Below are 22,637 nucleotides of genomic sequence, written 5' to 3'. Positions count from 1 at the left end.
TTACGCTTGTCATTGGTGGATGAACGGTTTTTTTTTATGGATAATTTTATATAGATGCATTTTCAAAGAACATTTTACAGCCGACAAAATATTTAATCCCTGAGCATATCGAAAAAAAAAACGAAACATAATTCACTATAGAAACGAACGATTTTACACGATTTTATTTCTCATGACATTTTTAAACAAATCTTATTTCCAGTTTTTTCATGACTGCTTTTATTAAGCTACCAGCTAATTTTAAAGCTGGAACACAGATTAATCACTTGTAATTTTTTTATATTTTTATAAATGCAAGCAGTCCATTGCAAAAGGTTCCTCTCTTGCATGATATGTGATTTTCTTTATTGCCTATAGTTTTTGTTGTCTTCGGCAATAATGTAATGAAAATCTTGTGAAATCAGACTCTGTGACACTATCATTGATGTTTGAAATCTGCTATTCAAATTCATTCAGATATGCAAACTGCAGTCTGCATGTTGCACAGTGAACAAAATAAAACCTGTGCAAACATAGGTGAACTTTCATCATCAAATCTGTGCGTCAGTGACCAAAACTGAGCATTAGTAATGCTGATAAAATCAAAGTCCTCGTCTTTCCTCCCATTGTACCTGCTGCACACGATTTAAACTCATTATTTACATTTATATTCATAAGTGATATGTTTTTGAAACACTCATTTGAATGTCTATGGCATATACATTGAAGGAATACATGTTCATTTGTGTATCGTTTACAAAATGCACAAAAACATAAAGAGCATGAAGAAGAGTCATACCCCACATGTACAAATCCAATATAGCATTCCAACAATACAGTTGTGCCCATATTTTTTCTCATCTTCTTTAATGAACATCAATTGTATTTTTAAACAAAAGCACATTTCAGGGAAAGATTTAGAGACAGATTTTGATGATCATGAACCACATTGGGCGCCACATCAGATAATAAATTCTGTTTAGGGTTCAACAAGGGTACCATGCCATCGAACAATACGCTTAACCAATTTAAGGCCTCCAAGTTTGAAACCAGGTCAAATCATGATTTTTCTTTGGGGGGGGGGCGTTTTTTGATTTCAACAACAGTAAAATAATAATCATTAAATAGATCTTATAAAATGTTTCTCTAACAGCTTTGCATTATCATGGCAGATGCTAATGACTTTTTCTGACTTCCATTGTGTTGAATTCTCGCAGTTTCTGGAGGTGTGAACCTCTGGAAGTGCTGAACAACAGATGACAGTGACGTACAGGAGACAAGGGCAAAGACGGATGTATATATAATCACATTTCAGATTAATTGAAGGTCTCAGAACTAATGCTCGCAGTTTACAATATACACACAGTACCATGCTTATGCGTCTTCAGTCCTAACCGTTACTAACGATGGGATTCAGAGCCGTTACCATAGAGTCCGTTCAGTTACCAGTGCATCCCAACCTTTAACCTCCATTCTGCCCAGTCACGCCGCAGAGGATTCTGGGTCAAATGCGTATATAGCCATTACTAAATAAAACTGGAGGAGGAGATCGTCATTTGTACAGAACAAAAGAAAACACAAACAAACAAACTTAAAATTGAGCATTTCAACATCATGCTTGATTTTTTTTTTTTTTTTTTTTACCGGTAAATGCAAGGAAAGAGAGATGATTGCGTTATAATACCACTGCATTAAGAGGAGTGCCATACTGAGGGAACGATGTGTTGACATGCATTACCAGCTCGTAAAATAACATGGAGAATCTCTTGCGTCTCAGTCACAGCTCTGCTCGAGTACACTTGCGCCTCCCACTGGCAGAATGGGGAACTACGTCACACTCAAGCGTGAATAACGGTCTTGTTTCCTAGTTTCACTTCTCTTTATTGACTCTTGGGAAATTCTTAAGATGGAGTTGCAGTTTTGAAATCATTTCTGTTTTCGCTGAAGATAGCCAGATGATGCTCATTTTGGAGTGAGTGAGCAGGTCAGGGAGGGGTCAAAGTTCGGAGGTCAGACAGGGGGCGCTTTCCGCTGCAGGAGATAGTGGTGGATGTCATCTGCGTCTCTCTTGAGCCAGGCGGCGTTCAGGAGAATGTTCTCGCAGCACTGCTGTACCGTGCGCTCGGCCGCTGGTGCGTGATGACTTTCAAAGAAACTCTGAAAACAAAAAAAACAAATCGGTTTCTGTGAAGAACAGCAACCTGCAGTGGTTATCAGTCTCTTTTTAAACTTAATACTCAAATGATCTTCATCTTTAACAGGATATCTATTGTTTCTATTGGTATCTATTGCATCATGTGAATGTAGACAAATATCCTTCTGTGACAAGTTATGTTTGATATGTTACATGTTATATTTCTTGAAAATAAATCCAACTTATATAATGACATTCATTAATTTTTAAGTGAAAATCAAAACAGACAATGAAACTTTAAAAATGTGAACAAATACCATTTTGTTTCATATTTTGTTATATAATTGAGTTGCATTCGTACATTAAGTGATACTCAGTTTTTTTTTGTGTGTTTAAATACATTATATTAACAGTGCTCCTGTAGAGTTTAAACATTTTTTGAACCATTTCTTTTTATATAACTGTATAAGGACTTATAACTCATTCATATTCAATCTGATTTACTAATAAATCCTTCAGATTAGTGAACCGGCTGTGAATCAACTGAACAATTTGCTTGCATAGTAAAGCAAGTTTTACTCTTCCCAAAAGCAAAATCCAGTCAAATGAAATACAATTTCCAAGCAGAACATAACTAGAAAATCATATATTACAGAAATTTCCATTCACTTTGGACAACATTGTCTGTAGAATGCAAAAAAGGCTTTGCAAGTGACATGAGATGATGCTCACCTTAACTTCAGCAGCCATTTTATCTATTGCAAACCCATCCACTGTCAGCTGCAGTGAAGAATCAAAAACAACGCATCAACACTGCATATATATATACACATAGTGATTATACACAATCAAATTAGATTTGGTACAGTATTTCTCATCTTAATTGCACTTGTTTCACCTTGATGAGTCTTGATATGAGGAAGCCGCCCTGGTAACGGTTATGAAGTTCTTCCCAGTTGTCCCTAACAAATTTCCATGCAGCTTTGCGCCCCTGTTTGCTGCTTCCAGCTACGCCCCCGATTACAGACACAGTGTCCTGGGGACGAACATCCTCCTAAAAATACCACAGCCAGAATCAGTGTCACTGTTCACACCGTCACTGGAGAGGTTTCATTCCTACAGATTCAGATTAGAGCTCAGAGAATGAGCGTGTCAGATTGGATTTCTTGTGAGAATGTTAATTCAAAAATGAGCGAGAGATGAAAATGGTGATTTATTGATCTCCTGGGGAAAATTGTTTAAATCTTTAAACATTAAATTCAACAATATTAAAGATACATAAACATACAAGTCGGTTACGTCTTAAATGAACTAACAGTTGGGTAAAAACTGGATGTGTATCAGTATATTAATTTTTAAAGTGACAGCCCTTTATAAACCTGCTGCTCTCTGTCATTAATGTCAATCAAACAACAAAAAACGGAGAAAATCACTCACTACTCTAGACTAAAACTTTTGTATCTTTAGTAAGAATCAATTTATATTTAATTCATACAGAGAAGACTATGCAGTGTTTTACTTTTACATTTGATTACTCAATTTATGTAGTATTTATTTTATGCTAAATAAGCCTACTGTACCTGAAAGTTTATTTAATTTGTATCTTTGTTCTATTATATTCTTCCACTTGTTTGTATTATTTGGTCTTCTTTTTAACAGCTAAAAATATAACAAAAATAGCTATAATCATGATTTTATGGAAGCTTGTTTCCACCACAGAGAAAAAAAAAAAAAACATTTAAAAGATAATTGCAACTTTTTATCACAATCATTTTTTCTTCTTCTCAGAATTGCGTGATATAAAGTCGTAATTGCAAGTTAAGTCAAACGTAAACAAGCTTCCATTTGATATATATCATCATTGTGAAATAAGATTTTGCATATCACCCACCCTTATTGACAGGTTTAGCAGGATTCACCTAAAAGGACATGACTAATGTTTCCTGCCATTCCATGTATCTGTTCAAACATTTCACACTCTTGGAAAGCGTGTTTCTGGTGCTTTAAAATTGTCCACAGTCTGACCTATTTTCTACAGTAAGCGTGTGCGTATTCACGTACCGACAGGGCAAAGTTAAGCACTCTCTGGATGAGGTCAGGAGCGGGAATGGCTCCCAGCACTCTCTCGATGCGGTTCTTCTCCTCCTGCATATCTGCCTGCTTATGAAGCTGAACACAGAAAATGAAAGATGCCATTTTGTTTGTTTGCACCTTTAACGCTGTAACCAATGTTTAGACACGTGTAAATTGTCACCTTGAGCATGGTGTCAAGCGTTGTGCTGTCTCCGTGCTTCAGAACTGTCAGGTACACCTACAAATATGAAGAAAAAAAGAACCTGTTTACAGGGACATGTTGAAACTAGGCTTGCTGCGATAGTCAGTATAACTGGTGTTACATGGTGTTCAGCCGCACACCTATTACATCACTTGCCCACAGCGGCACCACCCCCACCATCGTTTTGAATTTTTTTTTTTATAGTACCGGTAATAAAAATAATTTAGTTCAGTCAGAGAACAGAGACCACAATTAAAAACTGAAGGTGTATGCTCAATTCAGAGTGAGCCGAACGAGTCTCACAGCACAGATCAGCAGCATGAGTCAGATTTAATTTATCATGTGACGAGAGTGAGGCGAGCGACTGACAAGACGATGGGGGAAGATTTGGTTTCAAAACTAAATGTAAAAGCGCCACATTACCAATATTTTAGAGTTAAACCCAATGCTAATAGGGAACCTGCAAACATTGAGGCAATCTGTAAACTTTGCCTGATGAAGGCGGCAGCATCCGGAGGTAACCCTTTACACACACACCACAAGAATGAGGCTGCCGTGCTTATTCGTTTTGTTAATGACAGTTTTATGTTTAATATAAGCGAGTTGGTCATTGAACTGTTTTGCTGTTGTGTTTTTCATTAAGAATGAAAATGAACCCAACATTCAAGCAATTTCCTCCCCAGAATCGCTGCTAATTCGAAAGCGAAGGTAAAAAGCGCACGGCCGCATGGGCATTTACAAGCGATTTAAAAGCGAGGTGGTTGTTCAGGCTTCTGTGATGTACATTGTACATCTCCCTTTAGCTGAACTTGCCATGAATTCGCACCTTCATAACAATAGTAAGCTCTTCTTTTGGCCTTCAAGCTATGGGTAACAAAAGGGGCTTTCGCACCAGAGGAACCTTTTCATAGTTCCTAGAATTATTGGCGAAAGAACTCGGTTTTTGGCGTGTTCGCACCGCAGGAACTAGGAACAATTTTGGTTCTAGGAACTCCTTTTGGAGGAACTAATTTAGCTTCTACTTCAGAGTAGGGTCTAAACCAGCACTACAGGAACTACCAGTGACGTAAGTGTACACTGATTGCCCGAACGCATGCGAAAGACCAGCACCTGCCCTTTTTTAAAAAGCTGTGTAAACACAGATTATAGCCTATTTATTTACTCCACAAAGTAACTCTATGAACATGGAAAACAGTGATAGATGGACCTCTTAACCTTTAAGCTGAGGAGAAAATCTAATGCAACTTTGACGGGACCAAGATAAACATTAGTCAACATTTGAAGTGGATCAAAAAAGTTAATCAAAGTTGTCCTAAGACAAGAACGGATATTGTTGAAAATGAATGTATAACTTTAATGAAAGGTTTTGATCCACTTCAAATGTTGACTACTGTTTCTGCTCATCTAGCAAGATTGGACATCAACCACACGGCACGCTAATACCTTTTCATTTACTGTCTACTTTCTTTGTAAAACAGTTCTATCTAATAACGTGTTAGACAGATCATAAACTAATCGAACACGGAAAATGCAAGCACTATGAGCTCAGGCTCAAGGTCCACCGCGCCGTCAAAATAAAAGTCACAACAACAAGCGTGGCTTACGTCACTTCAGAGTTCCTACTGGCGGTGCGAACGCACACAGCAAAATGTTCCTAGGGGAACCATTCGTTCTCAGGGGGACCACCCTGTTGGCTAGTTCCCAGAACTAACCGGTGCAAAAGCCCCTATTGACTGCACGACACTCTAGGTCTCACCTTAGCTAAACTTGCACCTGCATAATATAGTAATCTCTTCTTTGGCCTTCAACATGTGATAAATGTTTCAAAACAGACCATGCCACTATTAGGGAGTAGCTAGTAGATTTGATAACAACTGTGGATGAGCTAATTAAAAAGAGTTGGAAGGTACCCAAGTATCTCAGTTTTTTTTGTCTCCACCAATAAAGTCTAAGCTTTGGCATCTTTCTCCATGACAATACATGCTAAGTGCAGCATGATGCAAATGTCTGTGTTATAAATGGTAATGCTAGAGGACTCACTGGACTCCTGAGGTCTGCAGACAGAATCTGTTTACCCTCCACGTGTTCTTTGAATCTCCGCCGGGCCTCCTCCAGAGTGGCCTTATGCCCCGCTTTACCCAGCTTCCCCAGCACCAGACCTCGCAGCAGGGCGTCCAAATGTCCTGAACAAGAGACAGGGGAGAGGGGCAACAAACGAAAGAGCACTTTATTTGAATGTCTCATGACAAATGAATGAGAACTAATCAACCAAAAAGCATTGAGCTAAATTAAAACAAGATATTTCACCGTAAAAAAAGGGATTAATGTACCATGCAAACAAACTTTTGTGAGGGAAACAGTCCAGATTCTAGACGAACGTCTGACTGTTGCGCAAGTGCAAATACTTGTGATACAGAAGTTGTATCGAGAGGATCAATTCGCACATAAATACGGATAAATAGTGTATTGACGTGTGTAATGAGCAGTTGTTGTCAAAAAAAATCTATTCCGATTTGAAGCTTGACAAATACAAACACTTTATTATTTAGCGTTCATTAAAACACTCCATTCAAATTATGTAGTGTGAAAAATTAAATTTTCCTGATACTGGTATTGACTACAGGAAATTTAGTATTGTGACAATCCTAACCCTGACCATTATTAAATGCAAAAAAAAAAAAAAAAAAAAAGGCTTGTGATACTGCCATGGTTATTACATCCCAACTATGAGAACATTAACATATGCTCATTGCTCGCACACATTTATATATCAACTCCCATACAGCATTTAGCAAATTGGCAGGTGAGCTATCACTCATTGCACATGTAAAGATATCAACCAATATTATTAACATTTAGAAGGTATAGAAAATTGTCATGTAAAACTAAATCATGACTGTTATGGCTCGTTTCCACTGAGTGGTACAGTACAGTACGGTGCACAATTATTTGCATTTCCACTGTCAAAAGTTGTGAATGGTACCAAAGTGCCGAAACGAATGTTGATTGGTTGACAGAGAATCGTCACTTCAAGGGGAATGAAAACATTAGAAGCGCCATTTTTTTATATACAGTTGAAAAATAATACTAGTGTCACGAAATGTAGTTTTAAGAGTTTTTCAGGCGAGAATGTAGTTGTTTAAAGCTCAAATCTGTGGTTTATTTATAAAGATTTATGAAAATTTGATCCAGGTTGTGAGATCCATTCCAGGCGATCATGAGAAACATGAGATATAATTTGTCTTGTGTAGACATAACGGGATATAATTCGTTCCCTGGCCAATCGTTTTGGCTGAGGGCTAAGTGAAGTTTCATATATTTAGGCTATTTAAATTTACTTTAACTTAACTTTACGTTAGACTATAGCGCTGAATTTGTATATTTGACTGAATTGTTTTCTTTATTTCTTATTGTATAGCTTCTTGTACCTTTTACTTATACTTGTATAATGGCTATGATTGATAAAACTGAAATTTAACAAAAAGAGATAGTTGAGTTTTGTTATTTTTAATTAAGATTATCACTGTAATGTTGTTTATTGCAACATTTGTACAAATGCACATATTGCCTGGAATAACGGGTGTGTTTTATATTTTGTGTTGTTATAAATAGGCTAATGTTACACATGCAGTGAATCAATATGCATTCCCTGAACCACATTTGTGTGCCTATAAGGTTTCAAATTTATTTAAATGAAAACGAAGAGGATGAGTGGTGTTTTATAACACATTTTGTGTTATTGTTGCCTAAAATGTACATATAACCGGAGTAGCAGAGTAAGCTGAGTGACGCTTTCAAGAACGCGCTGTTCCAATAGAAGAATTACCGGGAGTCATTCTCCTGAGTCAGACTTGGCAAGTCCGAACTTTGCGTACTTGGTATTGAGAAATGCCTAATGTCGGCGCTTGTCGTCTTGTGACAAACATGTCGAGAAGCAAGAACAAGATCTGCTGTATGTCATCCATTGTTGTTTACGATCACTTTCTGCTTCGCGCGAAAATGATGTCGATCGCTTGTTTCCGGCAAACACCACGCCTATCAAGTAAGGGTACTGTTGGCGGTGGAAACGCTAGCCGGATCATGGTTTACCGACCCGAACCGTACTGTACCTCTCAGTGGAAACGAGCCATTATAGTATAAAAAAAAACATTTGCTAACAAATGGACTTGAGCAAAAAAAAAAAATGGTCTCAGAATATGGAATATATCAGAATATGGTCTCTACTCTTTAAATGTACAGTTGACACATTTACCATGATGTTCCAAACCTGCATGACTTTCTTCTGTGAAACAAAGTTTTTTTTTCTCCCATTCAATCAAAGTTAATGGGCTCAAAAGCTTCAAATTATCTTCTTTATATTTTCCACAGAAGAAAGTAAATCAAACAGGGTTGGAATGACAGTGAGTAAATTATGACTGTTTGGATTTTTGGGTGAACTATCTCTTTATGAATTTTGAGTTCTGGCTCTCACCCTCTCCGGCTCTGCTGTCCCATCCCAGCTTCATGCCAATAGGGGTGAAGAGATCTCGGATGAACTCCTGGATGTCCTCGTGGAAGTCAGTGTGTGAGAGCAGAGAGGACAGAACACCCAGATTACAGCTCAGGTCACTCCACACCGTGTAGTTTGGCTCATTCACAAATGCTTCCATCACCTTCAACACCTCCACAGTACTGATCATACCTGCTCGAGCCTGAGGGCATGACAGAGAGACAGACAGCACAACACTATTAAAAACAGAAGGTGGTAACAGACAGAGAGGAGAGACAGAGATGAATAATGATATTGTTGAAATTGCTTTTCTCAAGAAACCTTTCAGTAACACTGAACACAATGATAGCAACACTGAAAAAGAACTGTAGCCTATAAAAGAGCTCATTGAAACACCAATACTAAATCAATGAAGCACTAAGACAAGCACATAATTAGTTATATTTTTACAAATTTAATATAATACATTTAATTGGATTTTTGGTGCTGTATGAATAGGCTAGATCATTATTATAAATTCAACCGAAATAGGCCAATGGATATTAAAAATACTTGCACGGTACAGTTTCTGATAACCCCTTCCTAAAAAATGTATAGTTCCAGCTAAAATTCAACAACATTTCTCAGCAGTCTTGTAAGTCTTTTTGTTGTTGTTGGAGCTTAAGTAACAAAACTCACACGATTTGATTGATCATTTATAATGTATTAGTCAGACCTGGAGGCTTAAAAGAACCTGACTTCCATAAGACTGTGTGTAACTTGACTCTTCACTCAAGTCTTCATCATAAATACTTGAGAACTGACTCAAGGTGGAGACCTGAGCCTTTACTCTGACTTGCAAACCAATGATTCAGGCTCATGTGTGGCGTCTCACCAGAGAGAAGAGGTCGTTTTGCAGACCCAGGCGGTCCACAGGCAGCAGTGTGAGGTCTCGGATACCAGGCAGAAGACTCTCCAGCATGGCTGAGCTGTACTGGATCCTGTAGAATCCTACGGTACCTGGATTAATCTGCACATGGAAGAAAACAAACACAGTTTGAACATATAGATTGCATAGATGCTGTCGTTTACAGGGTTCCTACACATTTTTGCACCATATTTAACATAAATGATTTATGCAGCATTATTTGTTAAATAGTACAATCATCTGTAAATATTTTTAGAAGTATACGTTTTTTCCCTCATTGGTTTTGTTGAAGTGATATCATACGCTTGAATGATGAGAAGAACCTAAAATGCTTTATAGCCTGCATATATCACCTCTGACACATCGTTTTGATGATGCAATCGTGGTTTGATGTTGCACGACCACCAAACAGCAGAGTACAGTCTGAACTAAATGATTGTTTGCTCCTTTATCTGTTGCTGGTTTGAGTGGCACATACACATTCTTTAGTGAAGTTCAAAAGAGACTCGCTTATGGTAAAGAATCACTAAATTTTGCCATGAATTCACTCTGCTTATATGATAAATTTAGAAATTCTTACTTTTATATTTTAGAAACCTAAATAGGGTAAATAATGTGTGGAAAAATATGTGTGTTTCCAGACTGTTTTATTTTTACATACTTTTCCAGACCTGGTAATAGGGGTGGGCGATATGACCAAAATCATGATTATGATTATATTTTATTTCACAATAACGATATAGATCACATGATACAGTTATTTTTGCTTTGAATAAGGTTATGATATCAAAATGTTTGATACCTTTGTAATTAATAATACTTTCAGTTCTGTTAAATTGCAATACCATTTAAAAAACCAATCCTAGCCAAAAAAAACCTCTCAAGCTTAGCTTACTGAAGACAAGTAAACTGATAAAGAGCAAAGAAAAAAAACGACAAAAGAACAAAGACAAATGAAATTGAAAAATGTCAAGCACTAGAAACATACATAAAATGTATGAAGTAATCAAACGCATAATAAAACAATGCATTGTCTTTACTGTGTAAATTAAATATACATTTATTCTTATTAAAGTTACAAAAGTGATTCAGCCAAGTTTCTCTCTCTTTTTATTTATTTAATATTAATGACAGCAGGTGAATTTGGATGCTGTCACTTTAAGACAGACTGCACGGATCCAATATACTCGTGTGTTTTCTTTCTCAACTGTTTACGTTCACTTAAGACATAAATGACTATGTTCACTTGCAAATACATGGTCACTTTGACACATAGGTATGTGTATTTAACCGTTCAGGCGGTTTCCAATTAGGCGGCTAGTTGTTAATTGGGCTTCAATGGTTTAAAATCACCTGTTTTTAAACCGCAATGCTGCAAAACGCATGCAAGTGATAAGCGTGACCTCGCAGCACAGCAACATGACAGAGATGACAGTCCAAAATCTCTTCCAGTTGACAAATTTCTACCGGTATAATCGGCCACCCCTACCAGGAAATTAAATCTAATTCCATACTTATCCAAACTGCATAGGAACCTTGAATTTAGTTTTATCCTTTTTCAACCTCTCTGACCCCCAAAATTAAGCAGCTGTTTTAGTTATACCATTTTCCATAATATGACCTATGATATTTGAAGTATAAATAGCCTTTTCTATAAAATACATAAAACACAGCAATCTGACCTTGACCCACTGGTCAGGTGCAACGTTGGTGACGTTAACTGTGGTTTCAGGCTGGTCCAACAGAACCTTCATCTTAGTGCAGCTCGGGTCCTCACTGGTGCAGATACTGATGGGAACCATCCAATTGGGGCAGTCCTCTTCTAGCACACGGAAATTAGGGTATAACAGAGTCAGAAAAAGACAGATAAATAAATTGTTAAACAGTCAGCGGGTTCAATGCCTAGTTTAACTGCTCTCTTTTTTTCATGTACCATTACGTGGTCCACTAGCACAGAACTTCTTCTGAGACATTTTCAGCACACGGTCACTGCCATGCTGGAAAGGGAAAAAAAAAAAATCAAAAGCAATTATTTCAGCTCTGATTACATCTTGTATTGCCAAGACAACAGTTGTTATTACCAGATGCTCCCTGAGAAGCTCATAGTCCATCTCAGCAAGACTTCCCAATACCCCGAGGGTTATTTAAATTGTATTTGAAAACTTTAGGGGAAAGAACATCCAGAGAAATTTGAAAGAAAAACATTCCCACTGTGCTGGATGATGACCAAACAAAAATGATGAGAATGGGTCTGTAAATGTTACCTGCTCTTGATCCACAACTAAAATAGGGAAGCCCATTTGTTTGGTCCAGGAATTCATCACTGCGCCAATAGGCTTCCCGCTTGCTTGCTCCAAACACTCCCATAGGTCCTCTGGGATAGAAAAAGAGAAAGAGAGAACGTCACACCTTTTCTTTCTGACTACACAACAATTAACAAAGCATAATAACAACACTGGTGGCAGATCACACGCCCACAACTCTCCCGCCAAATACTATGCTGTGTCAGAATTACATTGTAACACCATGTTATTACTCTACAGCTGTAATTTCTGTTGTTTGGATCGGATCATTGGCCTCAAGGCAATGCTTAATCACTTCCTTATGGATACCTTCTCCTAATAGCAGTCCACGGAGCACAAGTGAAAATAAATGGCAAATTTATATTATAAAATGTCATTTGTAATACTGTATTAAAATGTATTAAGTTAGTTAGTATAAAGAAAATATCAAAGTACGGACAAAAGTAAAGCTCAAATTAAATTGTAGAAATATCATCCAAATTTTATGCAGTGAAACTCCCTCAACACACTGCAAGCTTTCTAGAGTTCAAGATAAAACTGCTAGAACTGCCATGATTATGAACTAATGAGTGGCTAATGAGTAATTATCATACAAATAACTGTGATTTACGACTTAATTGAGTTGTGTTCATGCCAAATACAGTGTAAGCCTATAAACACAGACTTTACAGCTGCAGTCCGTAACTTTTTTTGTGTTCAAAATTTATGCGAGTACATCATGAATCCATTTTCCGAACCGTGTTTTTGTCTTATCCTGAATCACTTATCCTGAATCTTATCCTGAAGGTGCTTATTACACCTGTAATAAGCGTTTATATTCAGACTATTTTAGACTGGTACCACCACCTGCCTGAATCGTCATAGACAAACCGCAAGAAGCACACAGTTATGTTTATTAACCGCTATAGTGCCAAAAGTTACAAACTACAGCTTTAAGAAGTAATTTATTCATATTTAAAGTAGCCATGAAGCAGAAGTAGTGACAGATATTTTCTTCCCTATTGTGACGTGCATCTGAGTGTAACAGAATATCCAAAGACACATTTTTTTTAAAGTTGGGACTTGGTTAAATGCAGATCAAACAATTTATATTTTGTTTTTAACCACAATCCCAGCTTCTTTGGCAGTTTTCATGGTTAAAACCCAGTTTGAATAGTTAACATTTAAAACAATTAGATTAGATATTTAAGACTCATTTTTTCTACAAATTCTAGAACTAAATTTGGATTTTAAATAATTGTTAACAGGTGATGTGATATAATAATCTTAACAGGCCTAAAATCTGCTATAAAGGATCCTGATTTGGGTTTAACAAGGTCATTAGGCTGTTCAGTCATCAAAATAAAAATTAAAGCTTAATTTTCACAAATATTATGGCAAGTTAACTTACCAGTAGATGCATTTTTGTGCTGAAACTTCAAAAGGTAAGCATTCATTCCCTTTCTAAAATCCTAGAAAAAAAAAATCATTCAATCAAATATCATTCAAAACCAAATATCATTCAAAACCAAAGCTCTAAATATAACTGCAAAAAAGTGAATGAATCTAAGGGTGTTCACACTTCTCTTAGTTCTTTAGGTCCGGAACAAAAAAAGAAAATGATTCCTTTAATTCTGGTCATTTTTAACACTGAACCTAAAGATACAAAACATAAAACAGCTTCTATGGTGTATATTTTGCTACGGAACTTACGGAACAACCAAAACAATGCTATGTGCCGGGCTAAAGCGCTTGTTTGTTAGTGCGTACATATGATGCTATTTTTACCAGCTGAGAAGTCACAAAGAGCTTATAAGTATGTAAATGAGTCAAAACAGTGGAAGGAATTCCTCTGTTACATATACAAATGAAGATCTGCTGCAAGGAGAAATAATAAAATATTATTATTATTATATAATATTAATAATATTCAAATCAACCGCACTAACAGCATTCACAGATTTTAATCAAACCAAGTGTGCCAAGTGTGAACACAGTGTCAGTCAGTCAGTGTTAATGATGGCTGGAACTATGGTTGCAACAACTAACAAAAGTCATCTGTCAGATTACAAATGCTTAAAGATCTTAGACTCTAGCACAATAGACAGATAAGCAGCATGTCTTTTCATACATCCTCTTGGGGGAGTCACATCGACCACCTGTCTGCCAGATTTACACTGTGTGTCTCTCTGAAGCTGGCCAAAAGCGTGACTCTCACCTCATCGCCAATGTAGTTATGCAGCATGCGAATGACAGATGCCCCTTTGCTGTACGATATGGCATCGAATATTTCATCCACTTCTGAAGGGTGTCCGACATCAACCTACGATGCAAAAGAAACACACACACACACGCACTGAAACATGACTCGGAGATCAATATTTCATTAGGCTAAATCTGGGTCTGGAATTTAAATGCTGTAAGAGATATGGCTGAGTAGACAGACGGACTGACAAACAAAGTGCAAATCAAAACTTCCTGCTGTCCACACACACACGTAAAAGCAACAAACACCAGAGACACACACTGGGAGAGCTTGGGGTTATGGGGGAGACACACTCATCTCATGCAGACCTCAATAGGGTGGCTGTTATCTAACGCATCCAGGTCCAGAGCCCTGGTGTAGTCCGCAGATACAAACTGGGTCCAGATGTCGTACTCAGGGAAACAGTGGTCAACACAAAGGTACTCGATCCAAGATGCAAATCCTTCGTTAAGCCACAAATGAGTCCACCATTCCTGCAGTAAGAGACATATTCTCAGCAACCTGAATAACACGGTTATATTCAAATACCACTGTGACCTACAAAAAAGTTATGTAGCATGAACATTTGAACACACTCACCATGGTAACCAGGTTCCCAAACCACTGATGTGCAAGTTCATGGCCGACTACCAGGGCGACCCACTGCCGGGACGACGCACACGAGTTCTTTGGGTCAATCAGCAGAGCTGTCTCCCTGCAAGGGGACAATCACAACATTTTCTAATAAAAAATGCATAAGAACGAAACAACATAATGCATCTCATATTATTGAGGTATGCTGGGGATTAACATGCAACCAAGAAAGATGAAATATTAATGAAGCTCTCTTGAATAGCTGCTTTTAAAAGGCACAAGGTTCTGTTTTCATGATGATTTATGAAGTCTCAGGTTTGCTATTCGTTTCTTTTAAAACATAAAATCACCTGTAAGTAACAAGGCCCCAGTTTTCCATGGCACCTACAGGACAAGAGAAATCCAAAAGTTAAAACTAGTTAAACATAATAGACAAAGTGTATTACGACAGATGTTTAATTTATAATGTAAAGGATACAAACCAGCAGCAAAATCAGCAATAGCAATTAGATCAATTTTAGGCAACGGATAAGGAACATTGAAATAATCTTTGTAGAACGGAAGGGTCTTTGTAGCAACCTGGAAAAAAGAAAGAAAAAAAGGTTTATACTTTAACAACCAAAGTATTATTACAACCACAGCTGGCATTAAATAAATTAATATCTATTTCTCATACTGTGCATTAAAATGTTGACATGTTTAAATTCACTTGCATCATTATTTTAGTTTTTAGCGCTTATTTTTTATTTAGACCAAATACTATACAATTTTATTATCAGCTATTTATCAGTTATAGATGAAAAAATACACTGTATACCATATATAGTACTAAAATGTTTATATTATTAAATAAAATAATCATAAAAAGAAACAACAGCATTTGTTTGAAACAGAAATTATTTGTAAAACTCTTTCATTCATTTTTGTATCCTGTCTGAATAGAAGTAATAATTTCTCTCTCCCTCTTAAAAAAAAACATACTGACTCAACGGTCAAACAGTAGTGTCGTTTTTTCTTCTATTTTAATCAAATGTTTGTAAAAAATAAAAACATTAAAAATTTAGATTTTTAAAATATTATTAGGTTTGTAAAAATCAGATTTCATCTGGGGGATTCAGACTACAGAAAGCTAAACCGATTTGAATTTGATTAGCAAAAAAGAAAAAGCAAACCATCACAGACTGAGGGAACAGCTCTCATACCTCCAGTGCAAATTTCCCTTGCTCTGCTTTTCCGACAGGGGTGTACACACGGACTGTCACACCGTCCGACGACGTATTCTCCACAAAGTCATACTCGCCGATGACAAACGCCACCAGGTAGGTGGACATGATGGGTGTAGTGGCAAACTTCACCTCCACCAGACTGTGATCCTCTGGATATGGCTTTCGGTCAACAACATTCTGCAGAGAGTGAAACACGATTGAAATATTGTGTGTTCAGTATGGGAACTAGTCTCTCAGAACCACACGTCGAACTATCATCATAAACTCAGCTGAAGCAGAGCAGACACTTTCAGTTTAAAAATATAGCATCCATGTCCAACTCAACTAAATGCTTTTTATTTTCTATAAAAAAATTAAACGACATTGGTGGCCAAGTAATCTAATCGGTGTACAGCACTGTGTAACATCGGTAACACCGACTACCGCAGTAAGCTTAATGTGTGCCAAGTGTCATGACTTGCAAGGGTAGGCACAATGCCTCTGGGCCTGGGTTAGATAATACACAAGTCTGACAGTAATGTGAATAAAGCCATTTAGGGACGTTTGTTTCCAGAGGGAAGGATTAAAAAAAGAAAAATGACACATACCATATTCGACAAGGCTACTCTCTCCTTTGGGACGATGAGGGTGATGTCAAAAGTGGCTTTGATAGCTGGTTCGTCCCAGCAAGGGAAAGCTCGACGTGCGTCCGTGGCCTGAAGCGGGTGAGACGTCGAGAGAGATGGAGACAGCGAGACAGGAAGAGAGGATTCAGGATTAGAATGGGTTGCAGTGATGCAAACACGAGCAGGGATATTTGCATGGCATCAAAGACTGAAGATGCACAAAAGCACCCTATTCTGATCTTCTGATCCAGCAGTTTCGATCTTTACTTGCCCTGCCAATATTTTCAATTGCCAAGTGCTAAAAATTTTTTTTTTATATAATTATTTACATTTAATTTAATTTAATTTTCGGTTAAATTCACACACTGTTTAGGTTACCAATTTCTCTCATTTTTTATAAAAAAAAAAGGAATCTGTAATGTAACTCCATAAATAAAACACACTTTCGCTGGAAAATTATGGCATGCAATGCAAAACTTTACTGATAAAAAAATAATAATTATATATATATATTTTTTTTTATACGTTTTTTTAATATATATATATAATTTTTTCTAACATTTTCAAGTAACAAAATGTTTAAGTAACCAACTTTTTTTCTTCATTAATTTTTTTTTAATTTGCAATAAGCTTGAAATATTACACATATGTAATGTAAAACCGTAAATAAAACAAGTTTAGCTGGAATACGAAGGCATTCGATGCAAAACATTACTGATTGGTGTGTAGTTTAACAAGACTATAACAAGCTTTTTTTGTGCTAATTTCGACAAAACCTCTTCTATCTTAGTCAGCTAGATAACACTGTCCTGCAGGAGAATCAGCAAAATGTACAACAACAGTTTAGACAACATCAACGAAAACCAAATGCTTAATCTTGGCAAGGCATAAAAATGGATGCACAAGATCAATGCATGTAAATATTTCAGTGGCAATGCATCACTCAACCAAAAGGGCAAATTACTTTTCCATCAACTCTCTTGCACTGGCCCAGAGCCAGCGGGACATCCTTATCATTGAGCCCTGATTAAGTTAACTTCAACCAAAGCTCAAGCTAAGAGGCTAAACTTTCAGTTACATATCCCTCCCACATTAAAATCTATCAAGTATGAATGTAATAAGCATGAGTACTTAAATAATGAATATTTTAATGGATTTATAATGCAAGCATCAAAATAAAACCAGTAAATATATTAAAATGGTACAACACGCCAGACATACATTATAACGGGGGGCCTGAAAAAAAAGTTCACTATTTAGTTTTACTTCTGCATGACTCCATTATAGGCTCCTATATAATAAATTGCTTGTTTTTCCTCATTTGTAAGTCGCTTGGGACAAAAGCGAATGTGAATGTCTTTATCGAGAGACACAGTCAAGATCTTAGAGGAAAGTGAATGACTGAGCAGGAAGAGTGAGAGAGGGACATGACGAATGATAAAGCAAACAGTGGCAGAGAAAGTGAGCAAGCAAACAAATGAATGAACCGCGTACCCTGATATGAGTTTACCTCAAACTGTGTGACGGCAGCGAAGCGGACTTCTCCCGAAGGAGATGTGTATTTACTCCTATAGAAGCCTTTCATTTTGTCGTTCAGCTCTCCAACAAAGTCTATTTTCAATGATCCTGACCCTGAAAAACAAGAAGCCTATGATTAAAAAACCAAACAAAAGGCACATAAAACAGAAGGACAGAGCAAGAAAGGCCATTCAATCTTTGAAGCCGCTTTCATGTGTCAATAAACCCACTATAGCAACTCATTACACAGAGACTGTTGACATGACAGCAGAGGGCTTCTTCCAGGCCACAATATGAGTTCTTTACCATTTTGCAGAGTGCTGGGGAAACATAGGGTAACCTTCTCATCCTCGTTCTGATAGTTAAATCCTGTAGCGTTAATTTCTAAATGGACGGGGAGAAAATGAGCACGGTTAATCCTAAAAATAAAAAACTGACTATAAACATTGAATGCAGGTCGAACAAGCAATCAGGCAAAAGTCGAGCAAATACATCACTAAAATGTGGATTACAGTTGAGTTGCACTCACCTTCCCCCCCTTCAGGCACAAAAGAAGCAGTAATTATGTCTATATCAGCACAGTTCATCACAATCTGGTTTGTCCCTTGCGTAACCTGTCAAGAACAATGACATACAGTTCGGTTTTAATGTTCATATGGGTCCAGTAGTTTCATGATCCTCAGTTTTCAGTATTTGGTGTGTGGTTTCTTTTCTATTAACACTTCATCGCCTTTTGCAAGCGTCATGAACCTTCCTTTGTTTCAAACTGTATCAGATAACAGTCATAAAAAAAAAAATGAAACGATCTCACGTCACTTACATAAAATCCAGACAATGAATCAGTGCAGTAAAAATTCTTCCTGGTTTAGTAAATACTAAGCCAGGGTCTTTCTCTGACGCAGAAAGATAAATAAACCTCACATTTAAAATGATAAAATTAAGTTTGTGGTAAGATTTTTTTTTTTTTTAACAAATACTTTTATTCAGTGAGAATGCATTAAATTGATCAAGCGTCATTTATAATGTGACAAAATATTTATATTTCAAATAAATGCTGAAATGCCCAAATAAATATATTCGTATGCTCTTTTGAGCTTTTCATCAATCCTGAAGAATGCATCAGTTTCCTCAAAAACATTAAGCAGCACAACTGTTTTCAACAATGATAATAATAAGAAATGCTTCTAGTGCACCAAATCAGCATATAGAATAATTAGAATGATTTATGAAGGATCACCTGACACATTACAGTAATAAACTATATTTTAAAACTGTAATAATATTTCACAATATTACAGTTTTTTCGATCAAATACATGCTGCCTTGGTGAGACTTCTTTCAAAAAACACTAAAAAGGAAACAACTTTGAGCAACTGTGTTGGGATCCTCGCTCCTATCGCTCGCTCGATCCTTGCTCATATCACATTCGATTTCACTCTTCTCGTTTTGTTGTAGGAAATCTCCAGGAGAACAAGCAAATATAGAGCACATGGAAAAAGAACCGCCTGAATCCTCACGGCTTTTCTGAGGCTCAAGGGCCATCTCCTGCTGCTATGAAATTCTGACGTGCGCATATATAATCAGATTACGAATAAAAAGACCAACAGTTTGCATGGCCTCTTATGTTGCAATGGGCTGTTTAAGACTGCATTTATTGCATAATGCTGAAGTGAAACTTTCCCGGGACGATCAATAGCTTTCAGGCTCTCATGTCCATAAGCTAGTTTTTACAGACAAAGAGACACAATACATCCCAGAGTCTGTTTTAATTATTCCTCAACCTAACTATTATCACGCTTCATTTACGGTGAATTGTATCCTACATAAAGGTACGCATTGTGTTTAGCGGCTTGAGGCTGCCAAGGTAAAGCTTTAGAGGGCACATGTGGCTTGTTGAAGCTGGATGTGACTTGGATGCAATGAGTTCGCTGGTCATGTGACAAAAGGCCGCCACTAGCAGTACACTATTTTAATGGTGTTTATCAACGGGAGCCATATCTGTCCACAATGACAGTCATAATGTGTTTGGCATTGTGGGGGATGTAGTTAATCTCATGCTCCAATGAGTTTTGGCATCTAGACAAAGATCAACTGTAAGGCAACTTTCACAACACAGCTGCATGAGAGTGGGATACAACATGACTAAACGTGTGAAGCTGTTGAGTTATAAAAAGGCTCCACAAACAATCTTACGCAAAGGGCAATGATATAGGCCGGACCTCAATTTCATCACATCTGGCCCGCATTTACCTCCACCGTCTTTTCTATTTGTTTACAGTATCAACCCCAGCAATTTACCCAGTAGTAACGGCTGCGACTGTACAAAGATCCACTGATATGTATATATATATATATATATATATATATATATATATATATATATACACACACACACACACACACACACACACTATATATATATATATATATATATATATATATATATATATATATATATATATATATATATATATATATATATATATATATATAGAGAGAGAGAGAGAGAGAGAGAGAGAGAGAGAGAGAGAGAGAGAGAGAGAGAGAGAAGACCAACTATTTATGAAAGACATAAAACGATTAATTAAGATCATGTATAATCTTTATCAGTTTTAACGACCCTCATATTTTGATGATTTATATGTGTTTTAGACTTATTTTATCCCCAGCCACAAAGTCCATCCTGCACCTGAGCATTTCCTCGGGCGCTACACTGTGATTATTGTAAGCTATAAAGTATCATGTAAACTGTCAGACAGGCTCAGAGTGACTCAGGAGCTTGTAGACAGGACTGATTCACCGTCTCGGTCATGTACGTGAAAACTATAACCTGGAAGGAGGTTAAATTACGACATTTAAGTGTGTATATACGTGCTTTTTGACAGCAGCTCTGCAGGCTAACGTGGTTAGCAGTGTGGCGCCAGTTAGCGCTTTAGCTTGCGGGGCAACAAACTAACTGCTTAATTTCTCTTTATTGTGAGAGTGAGACCTCAGAGGATACCAGGTTTAAGTATTTAGTAACAAATCATACAATTCAAGCATGCTGGGACTCGTAAATATGAAAGACGTGGTGTGTAAAGCCGCTGTCTGGTTCACTAGCAGGTAGCTCGTTAGATTAGCAGCAACAACACTATCAGCAGTTATAAAAATGCAAAGTGAAAAACTAGGCTTAACATTAAAATGGCATGACATTGGGGCCCAGACCAGAGGGGGGCAGATGGGCTGCATGGCATCAGGTTCAACATTACCTCCACGGCTGCCTCCAGTTTGCCCTCGAAGGTGAAGTCGATGAGGTCGGGCTTGAGGCGCAGCCCGTAGTTGACGGGGTAGACGTCAGTGGGCAACCGCACGAAGGGCCTCCGCTCGGGCATGCTGAATAATGTCGATACGCTGGAGACCGAATTAAAACGGACTGGGAGTTTGCTTGCTCGGAGAGTCGGAGACACGGGCTTCGCTATTGGAGTCGGATTGCGGGGTAGGGCTAGCCGTATGACTGACAGAGACACCCGACAACTCATGAAAAACAACATACAACCCGTTGGAGATGGTCCTCGCTGTGCCCCGCCCCCTCTTCGGGTAGAGATGTCCGAAGCTTTTCAGTGAATCGGTTAAATTGGCTCACCAAACCGGTCTGAATGATTCGTTCACTAATCTAAATGAACGAGTCGTTAACAAATCGGATTGGTAAAGGCGGCGCATTTGCGTTATCAACTTGAACCAAAGTCCCTTTCGAGGAAAGTCTGTTCACTCGGTGCTGGCCATATTTGCAACGACTCCTGGCACTCCGCTATTTCGGGCATCCATCAATGGGGGAATTCTGAAATCTCCAAAACTGCTGGCCGAGCTCACACAATTAAATAACATATTTCAAACCAGCAACAAAATCTGATATAAATGTTGTTTCGTATGCTCAAATAGCTCAATATGCTCAAATTGAATTGATTTGATATATAAATTCGCCAAACAACTGTGACCGCAACAAAAATCGTGGATTTGACTGATTCAGCAAAAAGTAGCTAGTTTAAAAGTCAAAGTGCAGAAATGTTACAAATAATTGTTTTAAAAGAAATGTTAGTATATATTTAAAATATTTAATTAAATGTTTTTGATAAATATGTTTAGAAATGTTGACCATTGCAAATGGCAAATTTTAATAATTTTATATTTAGTGTAAATTCAAATTATATTCATAAATTTTAAATGATTTTATGAGCTGAAGAACCTTAACTACACGAAACTGGACTGCCACACTACAAAACATAATAATAGCAATGTTTGCCTGTATGTTTTTTTTGTTTGTTTGTTTTTTATGTGAGTGTTGTAGAGCTTATGACACTAAAGCATGTAACATGCCAAGTCACGACGCAAATTTAGCTTAATCCG

General features: G+C 37.3%; 1 protein-coding gene across 2 annotated transcripts; it reads right to left on the bottom strand.

Moving 5' to 3' along the window:
• Nucleotides 1–138: 138 nt before the first annotated feature.
• npepps (aminopeptidase puromycin sensitive) lies at nt 139–21,826 on the bottom strand. 2 transcript variants are annotated; one of them, XM_079597177.1, is made up of 23 exons: nt 21,503–21,826; nt 18,784–18,868; nt 18,561–18,638; nt 18,247–18,368; nt 16,719–16,826; nt 16,108–16,308; nt 15,388–15,484; nt 15,256–15,289; nt 14,912–15,026; nt 14,641–14,805; nt 14,285–14,389; nt 13,478–13,538; nt 12,049–12,158; nt 11,718–11,781; nt 11,467–11,606; nt 9,752–9,886; nt 8,860–9,079; nt 6,429–6,571; nt 4,368–4,424; nt 4,175–4,282; nt 3,012–3,167; nt 2,846–2,893; nt 139–2,136 (listed from the first exon to the last, which is right to left on the bottom strand). In XM_079597177.1, the coding sequence occupies exons 1-23, from the start codon at nt 21,782–21,784 to the stop codon at nt 1,990–1,992; spliced, it is 2,781 nt and encodes a 926-aa protein (XP_079453303.1). In that variant the 5' UTR covers nt 21,785–21,826; the 3' UTR covers nt 139–1,989. The 2 variants fall into 2 exon arrangements, with proteins under 2 accessions (XP_079453303.1, XP_079453304.1); XM_079597178.1 differs by having other exon boundaries at nt 11,467–11,603.
• Between the last annotated feature and the right edge of the window lie 811 nt (nt 21,827–22,637).

This window comes from Phoxinus phoxinus (assembly GCF_949152265.1).
Source record: "Phoxinus phoxinus genome assembly, chromosome: 22".
Taxonomy (NCBI): domain Eukaryota; kingdom Metazoa; phylum Chordata; class Actinopteri; order Cypriniformes; family Leuciscidae; genus Phoxinus; species Phoxinus phoxinus.
This window is presented reverse-complemented; position numbering and strand designations above follow the sequence as displayed.